Source organism: Sycon ciliatum, chromosome 2, assembly GCF_964019385.1.
Source record: "Sycon ciliatum chromosome 2, ocSycCili1.1, whole genome shotgun sequence".
Lineage (NCBI taxonomy): Eukaryota > Metazoa > Porifera > Calcarea > Leucosolenida > Sycettidae > Sycon > Sycon ciliatum.
This window is the reverse complement of record NC_088644.1, coordinates 4,396,331-4,410,418: the sequence shown is the minus strand read 5'-3', so window position 1 is coordinate 4,410,418 and position 14,088 is coordinate 4,396,331. Positions and strand designations below refer to the sequence as shown.

The 14,088-nt window shown below is 47.8% G+C and overlaps 1 protein-coding gene across 4 annotated transcripts in view; it reads left to right on the top strand.

Annotated features, from left to right (window-relative positions):
- The first annotated feature begins 581 nt into the window (after positions 1–581).
- Positions 582–14,088, top strand: part of LOC135808336 (uncharacterized) — a 28,623-nt gene continuing 15,116 nt past the window's right edge. Inside the window, exons 1-5 of one of the 4 annotated variants that reach the window (XM_065321512.1) lie at positions 582–1,158; positions 1,392–1,542; positions 4,986–5,273; positions 11,217–11,867; positions 12,265–12,567. In XM_065321512.1, the coding sequence (XP_065177584.1) occupies positions 1,443–1,542; positions 4,986–5,273; positions 11,217–11,867; positions 12,265–12,567 (1,342 nt within the window). In that variant the 5' untranslated portion in view covers positions 582–1,158; positions 1,392–1,442. The remainder of the gene's footprint in view (positions 1,159–1,391; positions 1,543–4,985; positions 5,274–11,216; positions 11,868–12,264; positions 12,568–14,088) is intronic. The other 3 variants (XM_065321509.1, XM_065321511.1, XM_065321510.1) reach the window with 3 other exon arrangements.

Here is a 14,088-nt window from a genome sequence, read left to right as displayed (position 1 = left end):
CCATTTCCATTTCCTGCCTACTGCATGCACTGATGATATTATGACTTATGTCAAGCTTTGCACATGCACTGCGAGTCGTGACCAAGTGACGAAGTGTAGATCTACCACACACGGACGGTTGGGCCACAGACAGTCGACAGTCGAGTCAGTACTATGCACTGGTCTTGCTGCACCGCGATGTCCGTATCTACCCGCACCCGCGCGCCGCGTAGATCTGCGAAGCGCCAAAATAGCAAAAAGGAAGTCACGTTAGTGGTGCGCGCACACTTAGCACAGACCTTTTCGCTTTTGTTACGCTGCACTGGCGACTACTAACACTACCACTACCACTGTACCAGTGAGTGATGAATGTAGATCTACATACATGCACACCGCGCCGGTCTGCACGTCCCCTCGACCATGTCGACGGGGGCTCGTAACTGCCACACAGTCACACTACTGCATGCTGAGTACTGGCGCGTAGCTGTAGACAAGCAGTGTTGAAACCAAACTCCAAACATAACTGATACTGATAGTGATACAGTCTACACATACAGTCAGTAGTAGATTCTACGCTCAGTTTGAACTGTACTGCGGCCTGGGTCCGCGCGTATCTCTGCCGACTCTAGCTACACAAGTTCACAAGTCAACTGAGTCCGTTGAGTGTTGTAGACTAGACCTGTACACTGGCTGTAGCTCTACTCCTAGATTTTCATTTCTTGAGTGTGGGACAACACAAACAGTAACAGTTACCTCGGCTCTACTTCTGTGAACAACCTACTACTGTACTAGTTTGTGAACCTACCCGTCTTGGCCGAACTCACTTTTGTTGCTCCGTCGAGTCCCACAGCCTTCTGAAGTGCATTGGCAGCAGGGAGTAGCACACGCTGTGTCCTGGGCTAGGATAGAGTCATTTTGAGGCCCGTGCGAGTGCGGAGCACAGTTTCTGTTCAGGAAGTGATTGCCGCCGCTTCTGCGTCAAGCACTCTTTCACATTGACCCTGGCCTGGAAAACCTACGGCGAGAGTGTGTGCGTTTGAAGTAGATCAGCAACTAGCAGTGCTGCCTGCTCTTTTGCCGCTGCCTCCTCGCAGTACTACGGACACGGGCAATTTAGCAACCGAAGTTCCGAACTCCGGCTGCTGTTGCCGCTTCTGCTTTCTCTCCGACTCTGAAAAGGTACTAGTACGAGTGCTCCTATCAATAATATGTCGGCTTTCATGTCTTCTCGTTTCTGTGCATATTGCAAAATGGTCGACTCTCTCGCCTTTTCTGTTATTGGGACTTGGCGTGCCTTGCAATTGCGTTCGCACAGCTTTCCTTTGTAGACTTAGCAGCTATGCACGCCAGCCCAGTGTCTGAAATTTTGTTCTTGTTCTTGCTCGTTTGAAATCTGTGTTCGTTCACTGCAGTAATTTCCGCGCATTACAGTTGCGTCTGTGACACTTGCAAAGAAGGCGAAGATGGCTCTTGTTCCTCATAGAAGTCCATTTGTTTTCCTAATAATCTCTAGTATTCTATGCTGTGCGCAAGCACAGCTTCCTGGGGGCGGACCTCTCGAAGGTGAGAGCTGTGGACCTGGAGTGAACCTGGTCTAGACATAGTGGTCATATTCAATATCAATAATTACTTTTGTGTCGTGAACTTGCTGTGCTAGCAGATATCACGACTATTGTGTACCTACTCGTCTTTGTGCGTTCGCGTACCTAGCAGGTCTCTGTGTCCGGCTTGTCCACGCGGACACTCGGGTGTCGCGGAGTGTATGGCTATAGTTTTTGGCAGTTCGCGTTTCGTGTTTTTGGTGGCCAAGATAAACGCCTGTAGTGAGACTGTGGTGTGCAGTCGCGCTGCTCAGGACTGTTTGCCGGATCAGCGTCGTTCAGTGCAGTTCTGAATGGCTATCTGCGGTGCCCTTCTCACGCCTCTGCCGCCGATCATATCCCAGCATTCATAGAAAAAGAGAAATGTAGCTAGCTAATCCATCCCATAAATTCAGCAATAATTCTCTAGTTCTGTATGCTATGCTGCAGCACAGTACACTGTACAGTGCCTTGCACTCTGTTTGAAGAAAAGCAGTTACAAGTAATTAGTTAGTTGTGACGCAGGTCGACAGTCTGGGCGCACAGACTCAATCTATTGCTGTGACCATCTCAGTGCTACACAGCCCAGCACTCTTTTTTGACCACATTTTTTGTTACCTGCATCAACCTGAGACGTAGCCCAGACGGCGGCATGGGAGTATGTCATGGACGATTGTCAGTTTGCGCCAAAGAATTAGATGTGTACTGTAATCTGTCACATAATTTTAGACCAGACTGTGGTCTTATAATCGAAAAGTCGCTTTTTTCAGTCCTTTCACAAGTGCATTTCGTTTGAATAATAAGAACATGGTCTTATGTGCGAGAGACGAGCATCGCATCAACATGTACATGTGTGAGTACGACGTGCATATGGTGTGCATGCATGCTCCACACATCTGACATTGCAGCACATGCACCGGTACGGAAATTGGTGTTGCGATTTTCATTGTGGCCCTTCCCACTGCGGCCACGTAAGTCGTGCGACTGTGCCACCAGGTCCGTATGCAGGGTTCAACCTGCCCAGTCGAAATAACGTTAGGTCTAAATGACCCATCTACAAATTGTTGGGCCTCTCACAGGAAGACCCATTTAACCTTCTGTATACTGTAGTTCCATACAGTCATACACCCGCAGTCCTGTATTCAGATAAGAGCCAACCTCCATTTATAAAGCCAAGGGCTAATAAACCGACACAAATATGGACTGGCTTGTCAAGTAGAATTTTTCACAAAGCGAGAACTCTTGCTACCGTGCATGGCACAGCAGATCACTGCGGTTTACCAGTAATGTACTGTATATCCACGATGCGCATGGACTTTTACTTTTTTTGGTATACCTTCACTTTTCGATTGTTGGCCCAGGGCTAAAAAACGAGCAATTTTCACAGATATTTTGCCCCGAAACTGCAATATTTCACATATCAGCACATGGGTGTAAGTGATGGCAAGATTATAGGGCTTGAAAGTGATGACGTCAAAAACGGCCAGGGAGTAGTAAGTTGACATCAGATTTCTGTTTTGGATCCACTAAGGTGTGACTTTGCTATTGCCTCAGTATGTGGGTGCATAGCAACCCACTCATGTCGTATGCAGGGGTGACTTTTACTTCGCCACCAGTTGTAACCCCGCCCCCAGTAGCCAAATCAGTCAGTTTCACTGGCTACATCACCTTCCTGTGAGTAAGACGGCTTGAAATGCGCTTGGATCCATACAAAAACTGGATCCAAGTGGATCCAGTTTTTGAATTTTTGAAATTGTTGCTATGCTGTGACGTAGCACTTTCAAGCCCGATTGGCTTCGTAAAAATGCGTTTGTACATAGCTGAAAAGTCACGAGTTTTGTATATAGATGTAGTACTTTTCTCATTGCATCGTATGCAAATTTTGTACGTATGTGTGGAAAAAAGCATTAGATTAACTTACGTGAGATAAGTCGCTGTTTGTCTGAATCGAGAGATCATTTTTGCACATGCGTATCTCTTCGCTTGTCTTGCCAAAGCCTAACTTTAGGCTTTTTGTGAAAAAGAGCACAACTGGCGGGTAATTTGGGCGAAAGGGAAATCCCCTGGCATGCTCCAAAAAACTGCGAAGTCCCGATCAAAAAATCGCGATCGCTCCATGCTGAAAGGAAATTGACGTTGTGGTAACATAATACTATGAGTTATTTATACTTCGAGTTGTTTGCACAGCGCAACTTACCTGTATTCTTGAGTCCCACATAGTAGTATCGATTTGTTGGGATCATGGAACTGTGGCATGTTGATATCTAGTGTTGAAACGAATAATCGAATAATCGAATTATTTAGAATATTCGTGGGGTGAACGAATAATCGAATAGTCGTAGGAATTATCAGAAATCGAAAAAAAAAAAAAAAAAAAAAAACCCATCTATGCTCAGTGCTGACCCTACTGAAATTTGCACTGCGTAGATCTGCTCGTAGTATTATTTTCTTCTCAAACTCTTCTCCTCCAAGTCTTAATCTCGTATCGGTATCTAGTAATGCTTCTGTTCTTTCCATACGAGGGAAACATGGATGCAGTGAATGTGATTTTCGGTCTTTGACCACTTTCGACCAAGACCCTATGCAGAGCTGTATCAGGCGTTGCGCACTCTGGAGGGGGGGGTTATGTACTCTTGGCGGTACAGGTTAACCGGTTTTGCACCTCCACATAACAAAATCCGATAATCAGCAAATTTTTTTAAAGAAAACTACTTAAAAAGTGCTGAAAAGTGTTAAAAATGCCATCATGTGCATGATAGAATATAGATTATTCGTTCGATGGAGGGCGAAATTATTCGATAGATTATTCGTTCGAAGAATCCGTGTTCGGTTTAAACACTATTGATATCTAATCTGTTTGTAGCGATATGACTTCTTTCTATTCTGTTCTCTTGTGTTTGGCTTCATTTATTTTGTTCGAAGACTGCGTTTCTTTGTATTTGTTTATCTGTGGTTTTTGCGTGTTTCCACATTTATTTGAGCCGCGTGGCTGTGCATCCGCGACGCCGCGGGACTTATGCCATACCATATGGTTATCGTGCATGCGTACGCTGTAGAGATGCATATGCGCAGACTCGTGCGTACTACTGCTGGCTTCCTGACTTGCATTTAGGTTCCTGTGGTTGTCCTTTATCCTTGTCTTTTTCGTCTTGCTCTACATACATTGAACCAATAATTATGTCAACGGTCTGACTGGAGTGCTTGCTGTGTGCGGAGCGTACTATTCCTTTACCATAACAATGCCATCATTTCCATGTTCATTTTGCCGCCGCTCAGTAGCACCGGACATAGACGATGGTGGTGGACAGATCTGCATTGTAAAAGAAGAAAAAGAGTGATGATGCTATGAAAGTGTGCTTGTTGCCCAAAGAGCACCATGTGGCTAACTAAGCCATTGTGTCTGAACTGCTTTGTGTTTTCTGGTAGAATTCCATGTATCTGGCTCCAATGTAACGGCCGTAACATGCAACACTTCCGACCCGACCACAATTAGATTTGTGCACCTAGGTGCTGGCGGCGTTAGTGCAGCGCAACTGGTTCCTTTTTACGATGCTTCTGATTCCACCCAAACTGAGTTCCAGCGTTTGATTTCAAATACGAGCAGCTACTTCATCTACCAACTTCACATTATCAATTATGACGGAATACGAGCAGTCTATGGGTGTGGGCCAGTAACATCACTTGCCACTAGTCAGTATACCATTCTACGCACTGGTAAGTGAAAATGCATAAATGCCGAAGTATGATGTGTTTTGGTTATAGATAATGGTGGAGAGAGGGGGAGGGAATGGTGGACTGGGCGACGAGGAGGTAATAGTGTGCCAATAGCCATTTGACCACTGCGGTTGCGCGAAGGACACAAAAAAAAGGCAATAGGATCGATTTTTTGCTTCTCAAGCTTGTGTGGCAGCAGCATACCTGGTGTACCATGGTTTTCAAGAGCTTTGCCAATGACCCCAAGATTGTCAAAATCGGTAAAATAGAACTAATGTTATAATTATTGTCTCCACGCCGCCTTTTTAACCTCTTTAGCACGACGCTACCTGAACGCGCCCCACGTTAACCCTTTGAGACCCCAACGATCGAATTCGATCGAATTCGATCGTTTGGTATACAGTGACACTAAAATAATTATATCTCTGGTGTTCCTTCACAGATTTTCATAAACAAAGTATCTACGTTTCGAAAAGACCCTTGGCTATCTCTTCGAAGTTCCGAAGTCTCTAGGAGTTATGATGCCGCCGTGGTGAGACTCGAAGTCGGAGACAAACTGAAAAATGCACTCAGATCGAAAAAATTCAAATTTTCATGCTGCACTTGGTAGAGGATTTCCCCGGAATGGTACGTCATACTCAAGCATGCTGCACACCAAAATTTTGCGCTTGAAACGAGCTTTCCGCTGTAGTTTATTTGAAGTCGATGCGATGAAGGAGAATGGAATGGCGGCTGTTTGAACTTTGCTGAAGCTGTTCGCGCACGGCTGCTGTTGGTGGACGAAAAAAAATCGAGTGAACTGCTCACACACTGTAGTAGCGGTGACGGTGAAAACTAGGGCTGAGTCGGGTAGCATTTTCTTTGGGTATCGGGTTTGGGTAGTTTTCCACGGGTAGCACGGGTACCCGATCGGGTAATGTTTCCATGGGAATACCACAATGCACTATAATGTACAGAAAGGACTTGCTAAACGACTTGAGCAACAGAATTGTGTCGCTAAACTCGATTTGTCGTTATACCCAAGGTCGTTATATCCAATCTCCACTGTACTTGAATTTGTAGACGTGCACTGTCTACTTGATGTCATCTGCGACTTCGGGTTCTCGGGTACTATTCTGTACCCGTCTACCCGAGGTCCTCACGGGTAGCACGGGTACCCGACTACCCGTGCACACCACTAGTGAAAACGTGTGACTTGTGGGAGTAGGCCCGCATGACATGCATGCGCACATCCTGCCTCGCCATGCACTTCTGCATGTATGCACCAGATAGTGCAGTGATGGACGGAAACCGCACGGCCCACATACATGCGAGCATTTACTTCTGCGACTGTTTTCACCCCCATTTTCCGATCTTCAATCGACTATATCTCTAGATTGCCTTGGAATTTCGGGTTCAAATTTTCACAGGTTGTTTCTCACATCTTCCCGGTTTCGAAAAATTAGCGTTTTATGCGAAACTCGCGAAGTTGATTTTTCAATTGAACTCCCTACCACTACTATACTATGGGGATTTGTGTGGAAATATTCACTGTAAGTGTCACTTCGTTCTTATAGAAGCACGGAAATATGATGAACTCTCAGAACTCTCAGTGCTCTTCTTCGTGCCATTTTGCTGCCTCCAGCCTTGCTACTGCTTTGTCACACCTGTAGTAGCTTTATGTTTTGCTACCATAGCTGCTTCGCTCATTCTCTATCATCTACCAGAAGTGGTCGCGTATGAATTCTGGAGAAAAACGTTTCTGTCAAAACGAATCGGTGCCCGTTGGCTGTCGATTGGTTGTGTTTCTGTCCTGACCAGGGTCAGACTCGTCGTGAAAGCGACCATGCATTGAGTTCAGCAGCCGAAAGCTGGGCTCCGAAATATTCTAGAGTTCTGTAAGAACCATGATTAGTCCTGCGAAGGATTTGGCACTTTCGTTACTTATCAATCATGGCTTACCGTGGCCTAGAGCCGCAAAGTGTTGTCGTACGTCGGCCGCACCTTCAGTACAAGTCATCAGCATTGTACCCACTGCACTGTTGAGCTTGTGGGGACCACATATTCCCTCGCACGATAGCCCTTCCGATTACTCTCTTATTCATACATCACACGTACGCCACACGCAGAGGACAGATTATCATTGTTGCTCCAAGGAGAGTCTCAAGAAGAAGGCACCCAAAACAACCAGAATGCGCACGATAAGCATGCAAGCATGCGCACAACAACAAGAACATGTACGATAATCATGCACCCGGTGCAGTCCGCACCAACGTGCCAAAAGGGGCACACACGGGCCAAAAGGGCAGGGACAACATACTTCCACATGAAAAAAAATGCATCCTCTCCTGAGGATGGGAGAAAAGAAAAACAAAACGAGAAGACAGACAGGAGAAAAAGAAATCAAATGTGAACAACATACACATGCAGATACGCAGGGCCAAAACAGTAGGATACATTAGTAACTCCGGACAACAGGGAAAAGCCAAAGCAAAGGGGTGGAAAGAAAACAGACTGGGCCCACCCATAGAGGGAACCGCCATACTTTCAGGCGTGGGCCCCCGGAAAACAACCACCTCGCCCTGGTGCGAAGCCAAGGCAAACCGACGGTACTGCGAAGACCGCGGCAGCTGAACCGGGTGACCAGTCATCTGACAGCACAGGAGTTGTCCGGAAAACCATCACGCCGCCGATGGGGCTACGAAAACTCACAGAGACACACACAGAAAGAAAGAAACACGGACTGACGCAAACATCTCAGCAATACTAGGAGCCAAAATTCAGACAAGAAAAACCACAAGAAGGAATGGCAGAACAGCAACGTTGAACACGCCTACGGATACAGGGGCAGTCTATCCATGAGGACACCAGATAGCACACAAACAAATCGGTCACCAATACGCAAACAAAAATTAACATAGAAAAACCACAGGGCGCTACCCTGAATAACCACAGGCCTCTAACCTGAAAAACCCACAGGTCTCTAACCTGAAAAAACCCACAGGGATTGAACCTGAATTATCACGCGTGAAACAAATCCGCTCACGAAACACAAAAAAACACCGTCCTGAACCCTACTGGGACGCACAAAGGCCAGCCAGCAAAACACGGAAACCGAACACCCGCAAGGCGAACCGATACAAATAAGCGCTGGATCCCACCAGCCCACCAGGCAGACCGTGGCTCACCATGATCGGACGCCCCCCCAGGTGAAATGAAGAGACCCACGTGCCAAAACACAAAAAATACCAAACAACACGCTCACAGAAATATTGCCACCCAACGAGAATCTCAGAAGCATGTTACACCACTGGGCGTCAGCCATTCCACATGAGCGGGACAACCAGGCGGAGCACTAAAACGCTCGACACAAAACATGAATACTAGTAAAACGAAAAAGAAAGCACTTGTACTTGAAACTGGAAACGACGGAGTGCCACCACATCGAGTAAATCGATGGGGACATCTACCAAACTGAAACAAATCGAACGACACAGGATCGGAGCAGTCCGACGACACCGAAACGACGTGCACCAGTGCACAACACAGGCGAAAAAGCAAACACGAGCAAAGCTACCCATGCTGACTACCATGATGACGTACGAAGCAACACGATGAGCATGCCCGACAGCACGGACAACAGAACTTTCAAGTCAGAAGGTGTGAAAACACAGTGCACACGACCACTCGAACAGCCAGAGGCCGGAGGGCGACAATGTACACTGGTTCAAAACACCGCACACACAACGTGGGCCACAATCATGTACTAACAGGAGCGAGGCTCGAACGAGGTACTTGTACACAAGAGAACAACACGGGACTTCAATGCCACGAAGCGAAACAATTATTTGAAAATCCCAAATCGAAGACTAGTACCAGGAGGACTACGTACAAGGTACAAAACATTACGCAGGGCAGACAAAGCAGGCTCACCTGAGTAGGAGCTCCGAGGACAGGGTTGAGCAGATGGAGCAAAGCGGAGCCATGGCGAGGACGCGTGGAGAAGGCAAGATTTGAAGCCACGGCAAAAACGAAAACGATCTCAGGGTCGTGGGGAACGATGCCACTAGCTGGGCGCCAATTGTCGTCGGGGGGTTTTATTCCCTCGCACGATAGCCCTTCCAATTACTCTCTTATTCATACATCACACGTACGCCACACGCAGAGGACAGATTATCATTGTTGCTCCAAGGAGAGTCTCAAGAAGAAGGCACCCAAAACAACCAGAATGCGCACGATAAGCATGCAAGCATGCGCACAACAACAAGAACATGTACGATAATCATGCACCCGGCGCAGTCCGCACCAACGTGCCAAAAGGGGCACACACGGGCCAAAAGGGCAGGGACAACACTTAGTCATGCAAAGGAGCTGATACCCTTGTTAGTTGAGCAAGAGTGGCGCCTCTTCTCGCGTCATACGACGTAAAGGGTCTGCAGTGCTTCGTGTACTGTGGACTCCATGCCTTTTTGGAGGGAACACGGCATTGCCGCCTGCAGCTATGTTTGGGGGAAGAGCCCATATTGGGTGAACCTACAAGAAGGACGCAGCTACGCTTCCCGCCTGCTGCAATTAGGGATCTCAGCGCGTGCAGTGCGCATGGTGTTTGCGCATACATTGCGTCATCGAGTTTTGATTGCAGCTCGCGGACACAGCAGAAAATGGCGACGGTCGATTTTCGACACTAGCAGGCGCGGTGGACACTAGCGGAATCGTCATCTTCATCGTCGTTCGAACATACTTTGTGATTCCCGCCGAAGGACAGCGTGGCCAAGGCGATATCGCCCCGGTCGATTTTCCTATAATTTGCCATGCGGCAAGAACCCACTTCAGAGAGGATTCAGTCAAAAATTCAGACGTTTTCTCCGGTTAGATTGTCCTAACTTCGATTTTCAGTGCATCAGCCATCGCGAACATCGCCGCCATTATCACTCAGAGAGAAGACGTCGCGCTCAGTAGAAGAGGTGTTCACGTTGCGTCCAAGAGTGAATTATTGTGCTCTTTGACCCTCCATAGTTCCTCTGAGAGAGTGTCTGGGAGATAGGTAGCTTGGAGATGGCCGTAGAACGTGCTTTCCTGGACGCAAGATTCAGCCATTTCTACTGTCTTCTTCAACTTGATTTATTTCGAAAAAAATGTTCTTTTCCACGGTTTCTTCACTGGACGCGTTTGGGATCGAAATCTCACCTGCGCAGACTGGCTGCGCAGTTCACGCGCTGAGATCCCTACTGCAATGCATCCCAGTCCACCGGATCGCCAACCAAGGTCATGCCAGCATTGTGGAGATTAGTAATATTCACATTTGGGTGAGCGGGCTCCCTATATTGATCTTTGTACTACATTCTAGTTTGGCTGATTGCACCACTGGTTGAACTGTAGCAACAATAATTACGCATTCTTGCCGCTGTGTGCTTTTGATCCCATAATGTAGCATATACAAGGAGCTGTTTTGCTAGCATGCATCTTCGACTCTCGGGGAGCTCACTACTCCCTCGATTCACTCTCGATTCTGGGAGAGTCACTCCGACTCTTCCCTGCTCTGGGTCTTTGACTCTTCAAGCTTGATCTTTCGATCTTGCATTGCAATGGTTCAATAAACACTGTTCAAGGAATTAGAAACCTGCTGTTCTGTGTGAGCTAGCTAACTTGGATGGCGACTATATAAGTCGTCTACCTGGGTAGCCACTAGACTGATCTAAGCCAGGTCACAAACCCGCAACACGCGGCCATGACATTTCTATCAATAATAATTCTCAGACCATTTAGGCTTCTGGGTGCTGAATTGAATGATCTTCGTCTCAGGAGACTGCTAGACATTGCTCTAACCTTATTCCAAATCCAATATGGTCCTGTAGTAATGTGTACAAAAGTCACTGTATTAATCCAGATTTGTCACATACTAGCACCGCACTATTTCTACATTCATTGTGTGCTCGCGATGCCCTCTGTTTCTTTTTCTTGCAGAGCCAATTCTGGGCTTGGCCACTGTTGATGGTGCTAGCACTGGACTGGGTCATCAGCCGGCCATACCACATGTTTTCAATGAAGGATCACCCATCCCACCAGTTGTCTGTTTTCCTAATACTGGACAGCCAACAAGGAACACGGTAACACTCAACATAACTTATGATGATGGTCGCACAGAAACATTCCGACCACCCCCCGTTGCCAGAGGAGTAGATTTCCCAATCCGCAGTGCCCGGAATTCATCTGGGGTCTATGTGTGCTACGCTGCGAATGAAGCAAACACTGGCCCTTTTCCCCCTATTGTTTTCACATTCAATGTAACTGTATATTTCCGACCTGACTTCTCTAACACTGAGCGTGAACGTTCTGTTGTTGAGGGTACCAGGCTGTTCTTGACAGTCTATGTGTCCAGCCGTCCCGACCTGAGTGCGTTTGACTTGGTCAGTCCCAGTGGTGCAAGGTCCTCATTGCTGTCCCAATATCAAGCTGCAGCACCCACCAACAATCTAATGACTGAGCGCAAGGTGACAGCTCTGGATGTAGCATCAGCGGATTCAACTCACAATGGTGTGTACGTGTGTGAAGCAACCAATCAAATTTCCGGTGGTCCAGGTTCAAGCTCAGTCAATATCACTGTCCGCGTTATCAGTAAGTTTAATACTTTACTCTAATATTCACTCTAACATGGAGTGTCGTTGTGCGTATTTGATATTCCTGTTTTCTTGTTTCTCTCAATTCAGGCACAATAGTACTTTGCTCTTCTTGTTCAGTAGGTAAAAATAATTGTTTGTGGGAACGAATATCCTTGGTCATTTTTGAATATTCACTGGTTGATGGAATGGAAATGGGAAAAGTCTGAAGAAAAAATTGACTGTCACCACCAGGGTACGAATCAGGGACCCCCGCTTTAGGCCAGTGATGCTCTCACCACTGGGCCATGGTGTAGCTGTCATCCAAGCAGAGACCGTTCAACACATTTTTTGAATACTCATATTTTTTGTCATCACACTCTGTGTGCTCTGTTTTCTGTGTGCTCTGTGTGCAGGCCCTCCCGGTGCACCACGCAACATCACCCTTCTCTCCAACGCCTCCACCTTCATTGAACTGTCCTACGTGCAACCGGCTGATGATGGAAATTCCAATATCATTGGATACAGAGTCATGTGTAGCACTGACTTTGGTGATGCCAGTCGTGAAGGACATGTCGTGGTAGCTAATGTGTCCGCCCTCACTGCCAACATAACGGGACTGTACGCTGGAGAGATCTACACATGCACAGTTGAGGCGAGAAATGAAGCCGGCTTTGGAGCATCGGCCTCGCGCAGTGAAATAGAACTTCTACCGGGTGGTAAGTTTCTCCCGTGTTTTGTCTATCTGTATGGGTTACTCAATTCTGGACAGCTAGCTGTTCCACCTTGTTAGGTCTCTCTTCAGCAGAGCTCATAGCTGTTCCACCTTGTTAGGTCTCTCCTCAGCAGAGCTCACAGCTGTACCACCTTGTTAGGTCTCTCCTCAGCAGAGCTCCCAGCTGTACCACCTTGTTAGGTCTCTCCTCAGCAGAGCTCACAGCTGTACCACCTTGTTAGGTCTCTCCTCAGCAGAGCTCCCAGCTGTACCACCTTGTTAGGTCTCTCCTCAGCAGAGCTCACAGCTGTACCACCTTGTTAGGTCTCTCCTCAGCAGAGCTCCCAGCTGTACCACCGTGTTAGGTCTCTCCTCAGCAGAGCTCACAGCTGTACCGCCTTGTTAGGTCTCTCCTCAGCAGAGCTCACAGCTGTACCACCTTGTTAGGTCTCTCCTCAGCAGAGCTCACAGCTGTACCACCTTGTTAGGTCTCTCCTCAGCAGAGCTCACAGCTGTACCACCTTGTTAGGTCTCTCCTCAGCAGAGCTCACAGCTGTACCACCTTGTTAGGTCTCTCCTCAGCAGAGCTCACAGCTGTACCACCTTGTTAGGTCTCTCCTCAGCAGAGCTCACAGCTGTACCACCTTGTTAGGTCTCTCCTCAGCAGAGCTCACAGCTGTACCACCTTGTTAGGTCTCTCCTCAGCAGAGCTCCCAGCTGTACCACCTTGTTAGGTCTCTCCTCAGCAGAGCTCACAGCTGTACCACCTTGTTAGGTCTCTCCTCAGCAGAGCTCCCAGCTGTACCACCTTGTTAGGTCTCTCCTCAGCAGAGCTCACAGCTGTACCACCTTGTTAGGTCTCTCCTCAGCAGAGCTCCCAGCTGTACCACCTTGTTAGGTCTCTCCTCAGCAGAGCTCACAGCTGTACCACCTTGTTAGGTCTCTCCTCAGCAGAGCTCACAGCTGTACCACCTTGTTAGGTCTCTCCTCAGCAGAGCTCACAGCTGTACCACCTTGTTAGGTCTCTCCTCAGCAGAGCTCACAGCTGTACCACCTTGTTAGGTCTCTCCTCAGCAGAGCTCACAGCTGTACCACCTTGTTAGGTCTCTCCTCAGCAGAGCTCACAGCTGTACCACCTTGTTAGGTCTCTCCTCAGCAGAGCTCCCAGCTGTACCACCTTGTTAGGTCTCTCCTCAGCAGAGCTCACAGCTGTACCACCTTGTTAGGTCTCTCCTCAGCAGAGCTCACAGCTGTACCACCTTGTTAGGTCTCTCCTCAGCAGAGCTCCCAGCTGTACCACCTTGTTAGGTCTCTCCTCAGCAGAGCTCACAGCTGTACCACCTTGTTAGGTCTCTCCTCAGCAGAGCTCACAGCTGTACCACCTTGTTAGGTCTCTCCTCAGCAGAGCTCACAGCTGTACCACCTTGTTAGGTCTCTCCTCAGCAGAGCTCCCAGCTGTACCACCTTGTTAGGTCTCTCCTCAGCAGAGCTCACAGCTGTACCACCTTGTTAGGTCTCTCCTCAG